General features: G+C 33.4%; 1 protein-coding gene across 2 annotated transcripts in view; it reads right to left on the bottom strand.

Annotated features, from left to right (window-relative positions):
* Positions 1-14,026, bottom strand: part of LOC114329583 (anosmin-1) — a 242,873-nt gene that overhangs the window by 26,367 nt on the left and 202,480 nt on the right. The window contains exons 5-6 of one of the 2 annotated variants that reach the window (XM_050641926.1): positions 7,543-7,684; positions 5,731-5,992 (exon numbers count right to left, since the gene is read on the bottom strand). In XM_050641926.1, the coding sequence (XP_050497883.1) occupies positions 5,925-5,992; positions 7,543-7,684 (210 nt within the window). In that variant the 3' untranslated portion in view covers positions 5,731-5,924. Of the gene's footprint in view, positions 1-5,730; positions 5,993-7,542; positions 7,685-14,026 lie in introns of those variants that run through there. The other variant, XM_050641925.1, reaches the window with a different exon arrangement.

Raw genomic sequence — 14,026 nt, 5'->3', positions numbered from 1 at the left:
TGGGCTATTAGGCTATAAGACAGATGTTGGATATTCAATATCGGTCGATAAACAGGCAGAAGTTTATTACAGGTGGCCGAGTTTATTACAGCACTGGCCTCGATAATAAGACATATGTTGGGCATTTCTATGTACAGGCAGTTGGGGCATTTATTTATTTATGACCATTACAACGCTAAAAACAGGTAAACACACGTATTCTTCGATTTCAATTTTCCTCGTTGTAACCAAATATGCCTCGTTATAGAGCGTTATAGTTCAATAGGAATTTCATGGGACACCAAATGTACCTCGTTAGAAGCGAAACCTCGTTATATCCGTGTTCGTTATAGAGAGAGTCTACTGTATATATTGTCATCCGAAATATACAAAATGTAATGTGCAACATCTTCACGTTTAGCCCCCCCTAAAAATTTTTATATGGGCGCCCTTGTGCGCGGCCTACAAGGATGCTTTCCTGTGATTGATCCGTTGTTCGAAGCCAAGTTATTATTACCTGCGCTATCTGAGTTGATACTTTTTATATAATCCCTTTTTGTATTCAGTTTATTTTTGAATTTATAAAGTAATTAAATTCAGTAAATTTTTGAAATATGAAGGAGGATCTGATTATTTACAGCTAGAATTTCATCACTATCATTACTTGACTGACACAACATCGCAAAAGTACAGTCTTTTTGTCATTCAAATTTTATTAACTACTTCACTTGATAGTGGTTCTAGCTCGACTGACAGCGCAGGTGACCTCCTTGCTATGTGCTGTCGACATCGACCGCGACTTAACTAGTGGCATCTACCGCGACCTACATCTCCGCCTTGATCCACTTGTTCTGTTCTTACCCTTATTGTTCGTTAGTTGTGCCATAGTTTGTTTTATTTCGAAGGATTCTATATTAGAGAGTACTTCTGAGTTGACATTTATTATCTTTTTCTTAAGATTTTCCTTTGCAGTGCTATCTGGGTCTTTGTTTGAGGAATATAAATCACGGCAAAATGTTTGTGTAACTTTTAGGATTTTGTTCTTTTCTCTTGTTTTTTTCCATCTTTATCTTTTAATGAGATTATTAGAGGCTTTCCTATGTTTGGTCTTAAGCATTATATGCCTCGGTTCTTTACTATAATTTTTTCTACCTTGTTTTCATTGTAGATTCTTAAGTCTTCCTTTACTCCCTTCTTTATTTGTTTATTCAATTTTTTGAAACCGTCGGTGTTTCGCTTTCCTTCGCTTAGAAATAGGCTTCTCTTTTCTATCAAACGTTTTGTAACAACGCTTATTTTGTTTTCTTTACTTTTCGTTTTCTTTGTCACAGTCAGGCCTGCTTTCAAGAGCTCTCGTTGCATTTCTCTATTAATTGTGTTCATGTCGGTATTTTCTTGTTGATAATATCCTACAAATTCTTCTTTTAAGACTTCTCTGTACTCATCTCCCTTCTGTCAGATTTGAGTTTGATCTATCTGATTACAATTATGTGGCCTGTTTCTACGGGTTTTGGTCTGTTTAAAACCAATCCTTGCTCTTAAGAGACGATGATCGCTGCCAGTTGTGAATTGATTGAGAGAAGTTATGTCTTTAAAAATGTCTTTGTTCCCACATAAGAAGTAATCGATCTCGTTTTCAGTCTTTTTATCGGGAGATATCCACGTCCATTTTCTGTTTGCTTGTTTTTTGAAATATGTGTTCATGTCATATAAATTTTGTTGTTCTACGAAGTTATATAATTTTTCTCCTCTTGCATTTCGTGTACCATAAACATGCATCCCTATTTTAGTTTCAGTATTTTCTTCTTTTTTACCTAATTTTGCGTTGAAATCTCCCATAATTATAGTATATCTTGTACCATTTTCATCTAATGCTGTTATCAGATCTTCGTAGAAAATTTCAACTTCCTCTTCCTGATGTGATGTTGTGGGAGTATTGTGTATTACCTTTATCTTAGTTTTATTATCTAGGTCTACTATAATATAAGCTACTCTATAAGAAACGCTTTTATACGTTGAAATGTATGGTGTGAGATACTTTTGATAAGAAATCCTACTCCACCATATGTTTCGTCTATTTTCCCTGTATAGTACAGGCGATTTCCAGAGTTTAGCTGCATGCATTGTTCGCCTCTTCTTTTCACTTCTGACGGTCCCACAATATCCCACTTTATCCTGGATAGTTCTTCTTCTAATTCGTGTACTTTTTCATCTTTAGCCATCGATTGAATGTTGTATATGGCTAGTAGTAACTTTTTTCGTTTGGTCGTATCTATTTTGGCGCGTTTTGTTGAGCTTGTCCCTCTCCCAGAATCTGAGAGGCTGACTGTTTTTTCGGTGTGGGAGTCTGAACTGCTTGCTCTACCCACCTGGAGAACCATTCCATTTTGTTTTAAGTTCAACATGTTTTGTTTTGAGGGGTATATTGGCATTAAAACACCACGCTTGGCGGACGGGTTGGTGAGTGTTCGCAGTATCACAGCCGGTTAAATCAATCAAATTGTCGCCTGCGACTTTGTGGAAGCGCACCTGTCAGGAATTTTATTCCTGACAGGTGCGGTTCCACTTAGGTAGTTACAAAAGTATTATTTCATGTCTGGAAACGTTGTGTGAGCTGTTGAAATTCTGCATTTGATTTCGTTACTATAATCTATAAGTCTCATAGTTAGTCTGTGATTATTTTTAGCCCAGTAAATGAACGGGAAATTCGGCGATACCGTGTAATTTTTGGGGCAACTCCGAATTGCATGAAAATTTGGATTTAGGTTCTACTTACCCTCCACTTCAAAGTTGAAATTGTGCCGTTGGTGGCTTTTACTTGGGGGATGACAGTCACCCTTTCTCGGGGGTGAAAAAACATACGTTCAAGATAAGACCGGAAATGGATAAATTGACTGATTTTAAGCAACTTTTGTTCTATAGAGTTTTTTACGTAAGTCAATACTTTTCGAGTTATTTGCCATTGAAAATGTTGATTTTTCGACAAAAAAACTACGTTTTCAGACGGTTTTTCGCAAATAACTCAACAAGTAAATATTTTATCGAAAAAAATATCCTCAGCAAAAATGTAGCTTATAAAAAACCCAAAAAAATGGTATTAGTAAAGTCTATCAATTAAATAAAAACAAAGTTGTAGCTCATGAAAAATACATTCTTATTCGTCTAATTCCAAATCGAATAGTTCAAGGTGAAATCACTGAAAAATTAAGCACTTTTCGGGAAAAACCCATTTAAACTTTTTTAAAATGTGTATAAAAAGCTTTGTTTTAATTGTTAACAAAAGTTTTAGCATTAAAAATAAGCGTGTTACGCTCAAAATAAAGTTGGCTCTCTTTTTTTTTTTGTAAAAAATCATGAAAATCTCGCCGTGTTTAGCTCCCCAAATAAAATTAATCGCTACTGCTTTACAAACAATTTACTTACCTATCTATTTTTTATATGATTTGTCAGTCTCACTGGTTTAAAGTGTTTATTTTTGAAAGGGTCATAATTGAGAAAGCTTGAATGGATCACTAGTCACGAGTGTATGCACATTTTGAACAGCCATATCTTAACCAACTTTTGTCTTACGGAGAAACAAAATAAAACTAGCATATTTATAATAACAATACCTACTTTTTTTATTCCTTAAGATTTTTCTTATCACTAACACTTTTTAAGTTATTTTGAAAAAATGAAATTTTTCAACTATATATTTTTCAATTTTTTACTGTAAAACCAAATGTTTTCAAAAATAAGCACTTCAAACCAATCAAACTTACATATCATATAAACAATACACATACAGTTAAAATAAATGGTAAAGCCAAACGATTAATTTTATTTAGGGTGCTAAATAGAGGGAGGTTTTCACGATTTTTTTTCCAAAAAAAGGGGCCAACTTTTTTTTTCAGTGTAACTCGTTTATTTTTGATGCTGTAAACTTTTGTAAAAAACAAATAATAAGCTTTTTTTCGATACTTTAAAAATGTTAATAAGATTTTCCCGAAAAAAGCTTCTTTCTTCGGTGATTTCGCGTTGAATTATTCGATTTGGAATTAGACGAATAAGAACGTATTTTTCATGAGCTACAATTTTGCTTCTACTCAATTTGTAGACTTTATACTGGTACACCATTTTTTTTCGTTTATTTATAGGCTACACTTTTGCTAAAAATATTTTTTTTTGATAAAATATTTACTTTTGAGTTATTTGGGAAAAACGGTCTTAAAACGTAGTTTTTTTGTCGAAAAATCAACATTTTAAATCGCGAATAACTCGAAAAGTATTGACTTATGTAAAAAACTTTATAGAACAAAAGGTGCTTAAAATAAGTCAATTTATTCATTTCCGGCCTTATTTCAAACACGCGTTTTTCACCCCCCGAGAAGGGGTAAATGTCACCCCCCCAAGTAAAAGCAACCAACGGCACAAATTCAACTTTGAAGTGGCGGGTAAGTAGAACCTAAATCCAAATTTTCATGCAATTCGGAGTTGCCCCTGGAAATTACACTCCAAAAAGGTCATTTATTGGGCTATTTGATGTTTTGTTGATTTATTTATAGTAAGGTATTGTCGAGAGTTTGGCGAATAAATATCGTACATGTTGTATCTTGTCTTAGAATAATTTATTTTTAGACTTATTTTTCTTCCTGTTGTGATACAATATCGAAAGGCTCTGGAGAAAATCGCCTAAGATAACAGTGTCGTCAGCGTATCTAAGATTATAAATCAGTTCATTATTGACTTTAAGTCCAGAGTTTATTTTGCAAAGCCTGTTTGACAATCATATCCAAGTAGATATTAAATAACAACGGAGATAGAATGCATCCTTGTCTGACGCCTCTTTAAATGTATCATTCGTCTTTTAATCACCCGATGTATATTTCGCGATATTCGACCGTCCCGCTACTTTTGGGACACCCTATATAATTATTACCAAAGTCAAGCAAATATGCAGGCTGAAAAGGAAGATATATGCGCATATATATGCATATTATTTGTGTCAAATATGCATGTATGTATATGCATTTATTTATGTCAAATATGCATGGATATGCATGTATTATTTGTGTCAAATATGTATGTATGTATGTACATAATATTTTAAATATGAAAGTTACTGTGGTACTATTTTATTTTTCACCAATTCTTTTAAAAGTATAAAAGTGGTTCGGAAGAATCTACTGGCTTCAATTCAGCAAAAATTTCTGCATAAAAAATTGCAGCCTCTAATCAAGTTCTTATCCAGTAACAATAGGTTTTGGTGGAAGAGAAAGTTTCGGCAAATGTTCTTTATACAACTGATACCTTATAGGTGCCTCAAGAAATATTTTGTTCATATTTGAAATAAAATTATTACAAGAAGAAATTTATTTCTAATTTCTTCTGCGACCCTATTTAAACCATGTGCTAGGCAAGTTGTATGTACTAAACATGGATAAAATTTTTTCAAATTGTTTCCTACTCTAACCATGTAAGGTGCAGCATCTGAAAGAAAAATAAAAATTTTTTGTTGGGAACAGCTAAAGGAAGAAAAAATTGCTAAACTGTCTTGCAAAATCCTTAAAACTGTTACCTAGTGCGTTGGTTTTATTCAACTGCTTGGAAGCAATTAAATGCGATTTACAAGGTTGCCCATTTTTAAGAGATCCGATTAATAAATGTGCGATGTAACGTCCAGAAGAATCAATTGTTTCATCCACACATACATAAAAATAATTGTCTCCTATATCTAATTTTATTTTACTCAGTACTGCAGAATATACCTACAGAATCGACCTCGTTTCTTCTTAAGCTTCTTTCACTTGGAATATACCATTTGCAGTATTTTCCAAGAAACATTCACAAATTTTCGTTTGATAATTTGGACAAAGATATATTTTAGCTTAACAATGCTTCGAACAAATCATGGTTAAAGGTCTCTTGCTCACTTGCTCACTAGTTGATTGTAAGCACCTAGATATCTAATCTTGCCTTTTCTCTCCCGATTCTAATTTATTTTTGTTACTCGTGTATTTTTTTCGCATGGAATCTGCAAAAAAATTCCTACAGTAAGCTAAAAATAATTTGTAGATCGGGGGATATTTAAAGCATTTTAAATTATAAATGTAAATTTTTTGGTTTTCTCATTATTTTTATGCAATTTAAAATATTTAGGGTTACTTTGTATTGACTTACTGCATGCTGAGCATAATAATTTTCCCATGTCAATGAAAAATTCTGGATGCCTTGATCCACACAGAAATATCAGGTACGAAGGTATTTGAACCATGAAAAAACAAATAAATTCTCTTTGAAAACCTATTATATGCACTTTATTTTTAAATATACCAGTATATGCAAAATTCAAAAGAAACTACAAAAATATGCCAATGCATATGCATATGCACTATTGTATATTTGCCCGACTCTGCTTATTACCATACTATTATCTATTTATTAATGGTAGGGGAGCCCAAGCGGGGATTTTGCAGTTACTCGAGCTCGACAGATTATCATATGGGGAGAAACCTGGTACTCTGCAGGTTTATACCTCTACCATATATCGGCTCTTAACGCAGGGGAGTTCGTTAAGGGGGGCCCGAAAAACAAATCTATCCTTAAAAATACTCGATATTGTCAGATTAAGATAAGGTAAATGTACATGCAAACGAGTGTATATTTTAAGCGGGGCGTAAGAAAATGGCCGAGTAAAAAAATTTCACAAAAAAAGCGAATATTTCGCGAAATGAACGTCAGATCGAAAAACTAAAAACTACGTTTTCAATATTTTTTAAAAATCTATCGAATGATACCAAACATGATCCCCCATGGAGAGGGGTGGGTGTACATTTAAAATTTTAAATACAATTCCCGCGATATTTCTCAAAATAAACATCAGATCGAAAAACTGCAAAACAAAATTTTTCAGTATTTTTGAAAAATCTATCGAATGATACATGATACCAAACACGGCCCCCAGGTAGGTGGGGTGGGGGGTTACTTTAAAATCGTGGGAGTTACTGTACGTAAAAATAAGCAACTTTTATTCGAAACATTTTTTCGAATTATGGATAGATGACGCTATAATCGGAAAAAACGATTGTTGGAAATGGAAAATTAAATTAAAAAATGGCAAATTCCCACTAAAATGGAAAATTTTACTCAACTTTTTTTGGTTTTAGGATCTAATAATCACAACCCAATAGGTCCCCACAGCGCTCGAGTGACTGCACATTTAGCATACTTTGCTCCCCTACCATAATATTTAAACATCTATTTTTATGTAAAATCGTCCAATAAATACCATAGTTTAATTATTTCTGGCACAAAATTGCGAAAAATCCCTATTTTCCAATATTTCCGGATTTTTCGGCATTTTCTCAAAAAACTAATTTTAGATTCGGATTCCTGAGGGTCGAAAACATGTGTGCAAAAGGTTTTCGTCTTCTCTGCCAATTTTGAGCAGTTGAGAATATTTCAGTGGAGTAGTGTGGCTCATTAGACTAATTAACCTGTACTCGTCGCATATTTTTCCCGATCCTTGATAATCAAACATAAAAAATAAGCAAGTAAACGTAAGAATCTTTGATCAACACTTACCGTTTACAAAATCTGTGGTATTAAGTACCAAGCCGGATTTTTCTCCTTTTAGCCTTTCTTTTCCGTATTGAAGAAGACCTTGTACTTGTAGAAAATACTGTGAATTCGGTTGAAGACCTTGGATCAAAAAATGAGTGGTATCCTAAAAAATTTATAAAAAATTGGTATTATAAAAAATTAAAACCAAAAAAATAAGCAACCAGATGAACGACTAATTGTCACAATTAGAAACGTGTGTATTGGATTGGATGACAATTTAAACAATATTATTGTGAACAACGTTCATCTGGTTTGTGAGGTTTTTATAAGCCTGTCAAATTTTGGTTATGACTTTAACTCAGAGAATATTCTAAACATTGAACATTTTTATTCCTGATTTCCACCGATTCCTGTGGTACAAACAAAGTACCGTAAATTCTGCTATCAGATCAGTTTTAATATTTTGAGGACCTATTTAGGAAGTCTATCAGTCTTTTTACTTCATTCATACTGATGCCTCAAAGTCAAACATAGTCAAAGTCAAAGTCTAACATAGAAAAACTTTTTCAGCTGAATCCTAATTATTCCATCTATGGTGCAGAAGCTATAGTAATATTGTAACCTCGGAAACCTTTTTTTGGATGGTGCTAGAAAGGTCACCGATGGAGACACTGCGACGGCAGCCAGATGGTAGGTGGGAAGCGAGTCGTGGGTTCGAAACTAGCTTTTGGAACGTGAAAGGGAGCCAATAGAAGAAATAGGTAAAGATAAGACAAGAGAAGGTAGATAAGAGAAGAGAGAGAAACAGATAAAAAGATAGATAGGTAAAGTTACCTAAGATAAGAGAAGAGATACAGGGCGCCACTTAACTTTTTCGGGTTGAAAGGGGAAAATTAAGAAACCTTAGAAACGAAAACAGGTAGGTAAGGAAGGATAATGAGGTTCTGAGACCAAATACAAGAAAAGATATAGACAGTTAATTAGTTAATATTTAGCGGTAATTTCTTTTATCAGGGAACTTATTAATAGTAGATAAATAAAAGTAGTGAAATAAATAAAAAACAATATATTAACAAATGGCTCACCAGAAGGGTGAGTCCAAAAAAAAACACAAGAAATAAAGAGAAGACAATATACACCAATAAGAACTGCACCAACAATTAATGTGTTGTGGTGTACAGTTAGAAATAAACAATAATTATGATAGAATAAACACAAGTATCATATTATAACAAAAACATGCACAATTAAAAACACAGTAGTAAAGAGAGCCTGGTTATGAATAAAAAAAAAAAAAAAAAACAAATCAAGCATCTATAATGAGAAACCTCTCTTTACTGGTTTAGGGCTTATCTCGAGATAACTGATATGGTAAACTTAATGATTGGTAGAAAATATAACGTACAAAGATATAATAAAATTGAATGCCAAGCATCCAAAGTTAACAAACGTTTACTGTTCAAAAATCAAAAACCACCCCGCACTTGGTTTCATAAACAAAAAGCCAATCGCACAGCTATTAATGGATTAGTGAATGTTTGTACTTAGTTTTGATAATGAAAAGTTTTATTAATGAATAAAAAATTGTATTGATGAAATCGCTGATGAGATTCATGGGAGGTTAGCCTTAACCACAGATGAAGATATGTTGAGGTAGATAGCCCTTAGATTGCTCTATTTTTGGAAATAGTTTTAGGTAGGATTATTAAGACACTTACAGTTGCTTTGCCTCTTAATCTGCACTGACTCTATATTATTTACTTTACTTAGTAAGCAAACACTGAAGTTATTTGGTAATTGAATCTAAGCGGATGTTAGATCCAATTACAGATACGATACGAGAGTGAATATCACTCAGATAAGATATATTGTAGGTAAGGTAGATGGTAGATAAGGTATTAGATACTAGACAGACGTCTGTACCCCACGATACTCAGCCACGAAGTCCTTTTTTTCTCTTCGCAATCTTTGCGATACTTTCCTTCTAAAAAAGTGGGGATATAATCTCCCTACTCAAAAAATTGCAACTCTTAAAAAAGATCCGACCTACTTGCGTTTTTAGGTAAATTAACGGTACATCATACAAATACCGCAAAATGAAGTCAAAATATACAAATACCGCAAAATGAAGTCAAAATACCTAACAGTTGTTTTCAGAAGGGAAAGTTATTCCTTTGAAATCTTACAGAAACCGAAAGTAACTATAAAACATTGCAATACCCTGGCCGCTTTGAATAAAGAGACATACCTAACGGAATGTTGGTAGTAAACTTTGGGGAGGTTTCTTAACGGAAACTTACTGTTCTCATACTAACAGATAACAATAACACCATAAATAAGATGCTTTGGGTCTATTTCCAAAACATTGTGTACCGGCAAAAATGTAATAAAAAATGGTCCCGTTTATAATAATGGACTCCAGTTATTTGCGTTGGTCATACCGACAAGAATTGTGCCAGTACCGTTATGATAGCCAATTTTAGCTAAGGGTAGTTATTTACGGAAACGGCCATAGGCGTACCCGTAATGAGTACTAGTGGATTTAAAATTTAATCCAACGGGTAAATTAATTATTAGCTAATCCTAGTATATAAAAAATGTTACAATATCATTGCTATATTATAAAATTCATTGAGAAATATGCATTGTGTTATCGAAAATGAATTAATGAAATCTCTGACGTCACAACTGTATATATGTTCTACGTTTCTGTAATAGTGGGTGGAACTTTTAAAACGTATATTTGTGTAAGTTTCGATATTTCCTAAATTTAGCTTAAAAATAGAACATCAAATGTCTTGTTGCTCTTAATGTGTACACAGTTATTAAGAGTAGGCCAGTATCTGGTAGTTGTATCAAAGAATATAGACCTTATATATAATGTTGTTTATTGTTGTTATTGTTGGTTATTTATGTTGTTAACGAATGTTGTTTATTCCATACCGTGTTCCAATTGTAACAACGTATACATTGGGGAAACATCTAGTAATTTCCACAGTAAGGTGATCTCACATGCATTAACTTTGAAGCATGAGTTTAATTTCGAAGATTCCTGTATTTTGGCAAAAAAAAAACAAACCATTCAAAACGAGTTGTCTTGGAGGAAATGTGTTTCATAAAATCTAGTACGTCTGGCATAAATAAAAAGTCTGACATAGATAAACTGAGCAAAATTTATTTTTATTTATTGGAAAAACATCAACAATAAAATAAATATTTACTTATACATATACACTTCACAATAAACCTGTGTGCATAGCAGGTTGCATACCATTAAGACAGGTTTAAAAACTAAAAATTACCCAGTATGGGTCGCTTGGTATTTGAACAGATATTCAATATTAAGAACACCTAATTACATTTTAATCTGATTGTTTTTTCTTTCTGTTCTCTATGTAGCAGTGTTAAAACACACCATCAAAAGATGTCATAGAATAAATATAAAGATGTACTATTCTTACCAAATTTTAGAATGTATTTTGTCCATTATTTTCTGAATTTTATGTTTGTGTTATTAATGTTGAGGGTCAAAGCTTATTGTAAATAATCTCAACGACTAGTAAGTTGCACTGATGAATTGTGATATTTTGTAAATATTTACATATTCTTTTTATCTATATTACAGCGTCTTGAAAAAGGAATAAAACAATTCCGAAAGCTAGACGTAAAGTCAAATGAGTGTGTCTTTAACATCCTGGCCAACCTTCTGACATCAGCCCTTCTAATATATAACTAAACAATTATTGTAAAAAACAGCACCAGACACGATTAAGAAATCATGTAATAAGAAATAAAGTATTTCAGAAGTTTTGACATCATTTTCATTAATGTAATAATAATAAAATTGCCGTAGGTTCCAGTTACCATGATAATAAAACTACTCTTTAAACTTCTGTTCATACTTGTTAAGAGTCAGGTAATTTGAGCTGAAATAGTTTATATGCCAAGAATTCTTGAGCCGACCTCGTCCACTGGAGCATTCTAATTTAACTCGCAGAACCATATTGGATTTAAACTACTATGCTATATGTGTTATAGTCAAACCCCAAAGTTCAGGCACTCCTAGCTTTGCCTAGTCAATCCTCAGGTCTGACTAACGGTCTTAGCCAAACCCCAAAATAAATTTCGTTTTCGACCTTTTACTAGTCAAACCTAGGAGAGACTAATTTAGTTAGGCAAAAGTCGAAACTTAATTTCATGAAATCGGGCTTTGCCAGTTAAATCCCGATAATCCCGATCAGGTATTATAACAGGGGTGGCCAAGATCCTTGATAGTCCGAGCCATTTTTCAAAATTTGAAATGTTTCGCGAGCCGCAATTAAACAATTATCTAAAAAGTGTATAAAAGGTATTCAATTTTTCTCTAATCGTTTGGATTTCACGAATTTTAACGTGAAATAAAATAGTTCACATCTTTGTTTCAAATAAGCAAATAATTCTACAAACAGCCTTTACTAATTCAGGATACGTCGATTCTTCATCATCCTTCCATCTTTTTCTGGGATGGCCTATTGACCTTCTATCGCCTGTCAAAAAACGTCGTCTTTAACACTCTGTCTTCCTCTGATCTACCACATCACCTGCCCATCTTATCTTAGCTTTTGTATGTCTGACGATGTTTTCAGTACCACTCTCCTGTAAATTCATCTCTTTGAGGACCAAATATCATTTTGAGGACTTTGCTTTCAAATACCAGCAGCTTATTTATTTCCCAGTAGCTTATTTATTTAATTTGTGACAACATAGCCGATCTTCAACAACTTGTCACTATAATCGGAAAATACAGTAAGAGAATGGGATTAGAGATTAATACCAAAAAGACCAAATTCATGATCATCTCCAGAAACATGGATGCACTTTAAAACTCCACCATAACACTGAACACCAAGTCCATTGAAAAAGTGAGCAAATTTAAATACCTGAGAATGTGGCTTTTTGAATATTGGGCATCGGACAGGGAAGTAAAAGGTCGCATTGAGCAAGCTCGACAAGCTTTCGTAAAATTCAGGAAGGTACTGACCTGTTCAGAGTTCGATCTTCAACTGAGGACTAAGGTTTACTAAGTGCTACATATGGTCGGTGCTGCTATATGGCGTAGAGGGCTGGACACTCAAAACGAGAGATATAAACAGATTAGAAGCTTTCGAAATGTGGCTTTATCGCCATATCCTAAAGATACCATGGACAGCGAAAGTCACAAATGTATGTCCTTAAAAAAATCAACCAAGAACGCCAACTTTTCGAAACCATCAAGAAAAGGAAAACTGTGTATCAAGGTTGCACCATGCGAAATGAAAAATACCAGTTCCTCCAACTTATAATCGAGGGTAAAATTTAAGGCAAGAGAGGAATGGGACGCAAGAAAATGTCCTGGCTCCGAAACATAAGGCAATGGACAGGGATTAACGACAATCAATCTCTGATACATTAAGCAAGAAACAGAGAGTTAATGAAAAATGCGATCACTAACATCCATTAGTGGATTTGCATCTGAAAAAGATTTATTTCCCCTGATGTTGAAGTTCCACTTCCATATTTAACAATTGGGCAAATAATTGGCTCTGTAGTCTTAATTTAGATTGTTTTTTAGCAGCTTAGATCTTAGTAATGATGATAGGAAGTATAATGCTCTATTCCACGCAGCTATCCTTGCTAATACCTCTTTTTATAATGTGATTGTCATCTGTGATTACCGTTCCTAGATATTTACTCTTTTACTACTTCGAAGTTGTGGTCATTAATAGTTATGTTCTGCCTAACTCTTGATCTTAGATTTTTGGTTGCTAGCATGTATTTCGTGTTCTCTTCATTTATTTGAAGGCCCAGACTACCTGTTTCTTCCTCGAGTTGTGAAAACACCTCTCTCACGTCTCTTGTAAAATGATCGACTGCAGCTATATCATCAGGAAAGGTCAACAATAGTTTTGATCCTCGATTCGTAAATCCTCCTGTCAGCTCAGATAATATTTTACTTATTAGATATTTTAAGGCCAAACTGAATATCAACAGTGATAAAGGGTCTCCTTGACCAAGTCCTGATGTTACGCTTAGTCTTTTATATTTGTTGCCAGATTTTGAAACAAAAATTAAAAGTAATTCAGGGACATTTATTGAGAGCCACAAATAATCCTTCAAAGAGCCACATGTGGCTCGCGAGCCACAGTTTGGCCACCCCTGTATTATAATATCATAATTTTTTAGATTGGATTTAATAAAACGTCTTTTTTTATTTTAATGCTTATTGTTTTTATACTGTCGCAATTATTAAAATAAAAAAATTAGTCTTTATTTTCACCTGGTGAAACATTATAGCATTTAGAATTTTACAATACGTTAGACCTTTTATATTTATCTACATAATTTTGAAGAGCATTTTTTATTGCAGTAGCATTTTATAAAGAATCTTTTGCACTGATTTTTCTTAGAAACAGGTGAACATCTTCCTAATTAAGAAAATTCTTTTTGTATTATTGTATTTGATTCCTCGAAAAAAGTGCGTTTATTG

This window comes from Diabrotica virgifera, chromosome 1 (genome assembly GCF_917563875.1).
Source record: "Diabrotica virgifera virgifera chromosome 1, PGI_DIABVI_V3a".
In the NCBI taxonomy this organism is placed as follows: Eukaryota; Metazoa; Arthropoda; class Insecta; order Coleoptera; family Chrysomelidae; genus Diabrotica; species Diabrotica virgifera.
The sequence above is the reverse complement of the archived record's forward strand: the minus strand, read 5'-3'. Positions and strand labels throughout refer to the sequence as shown.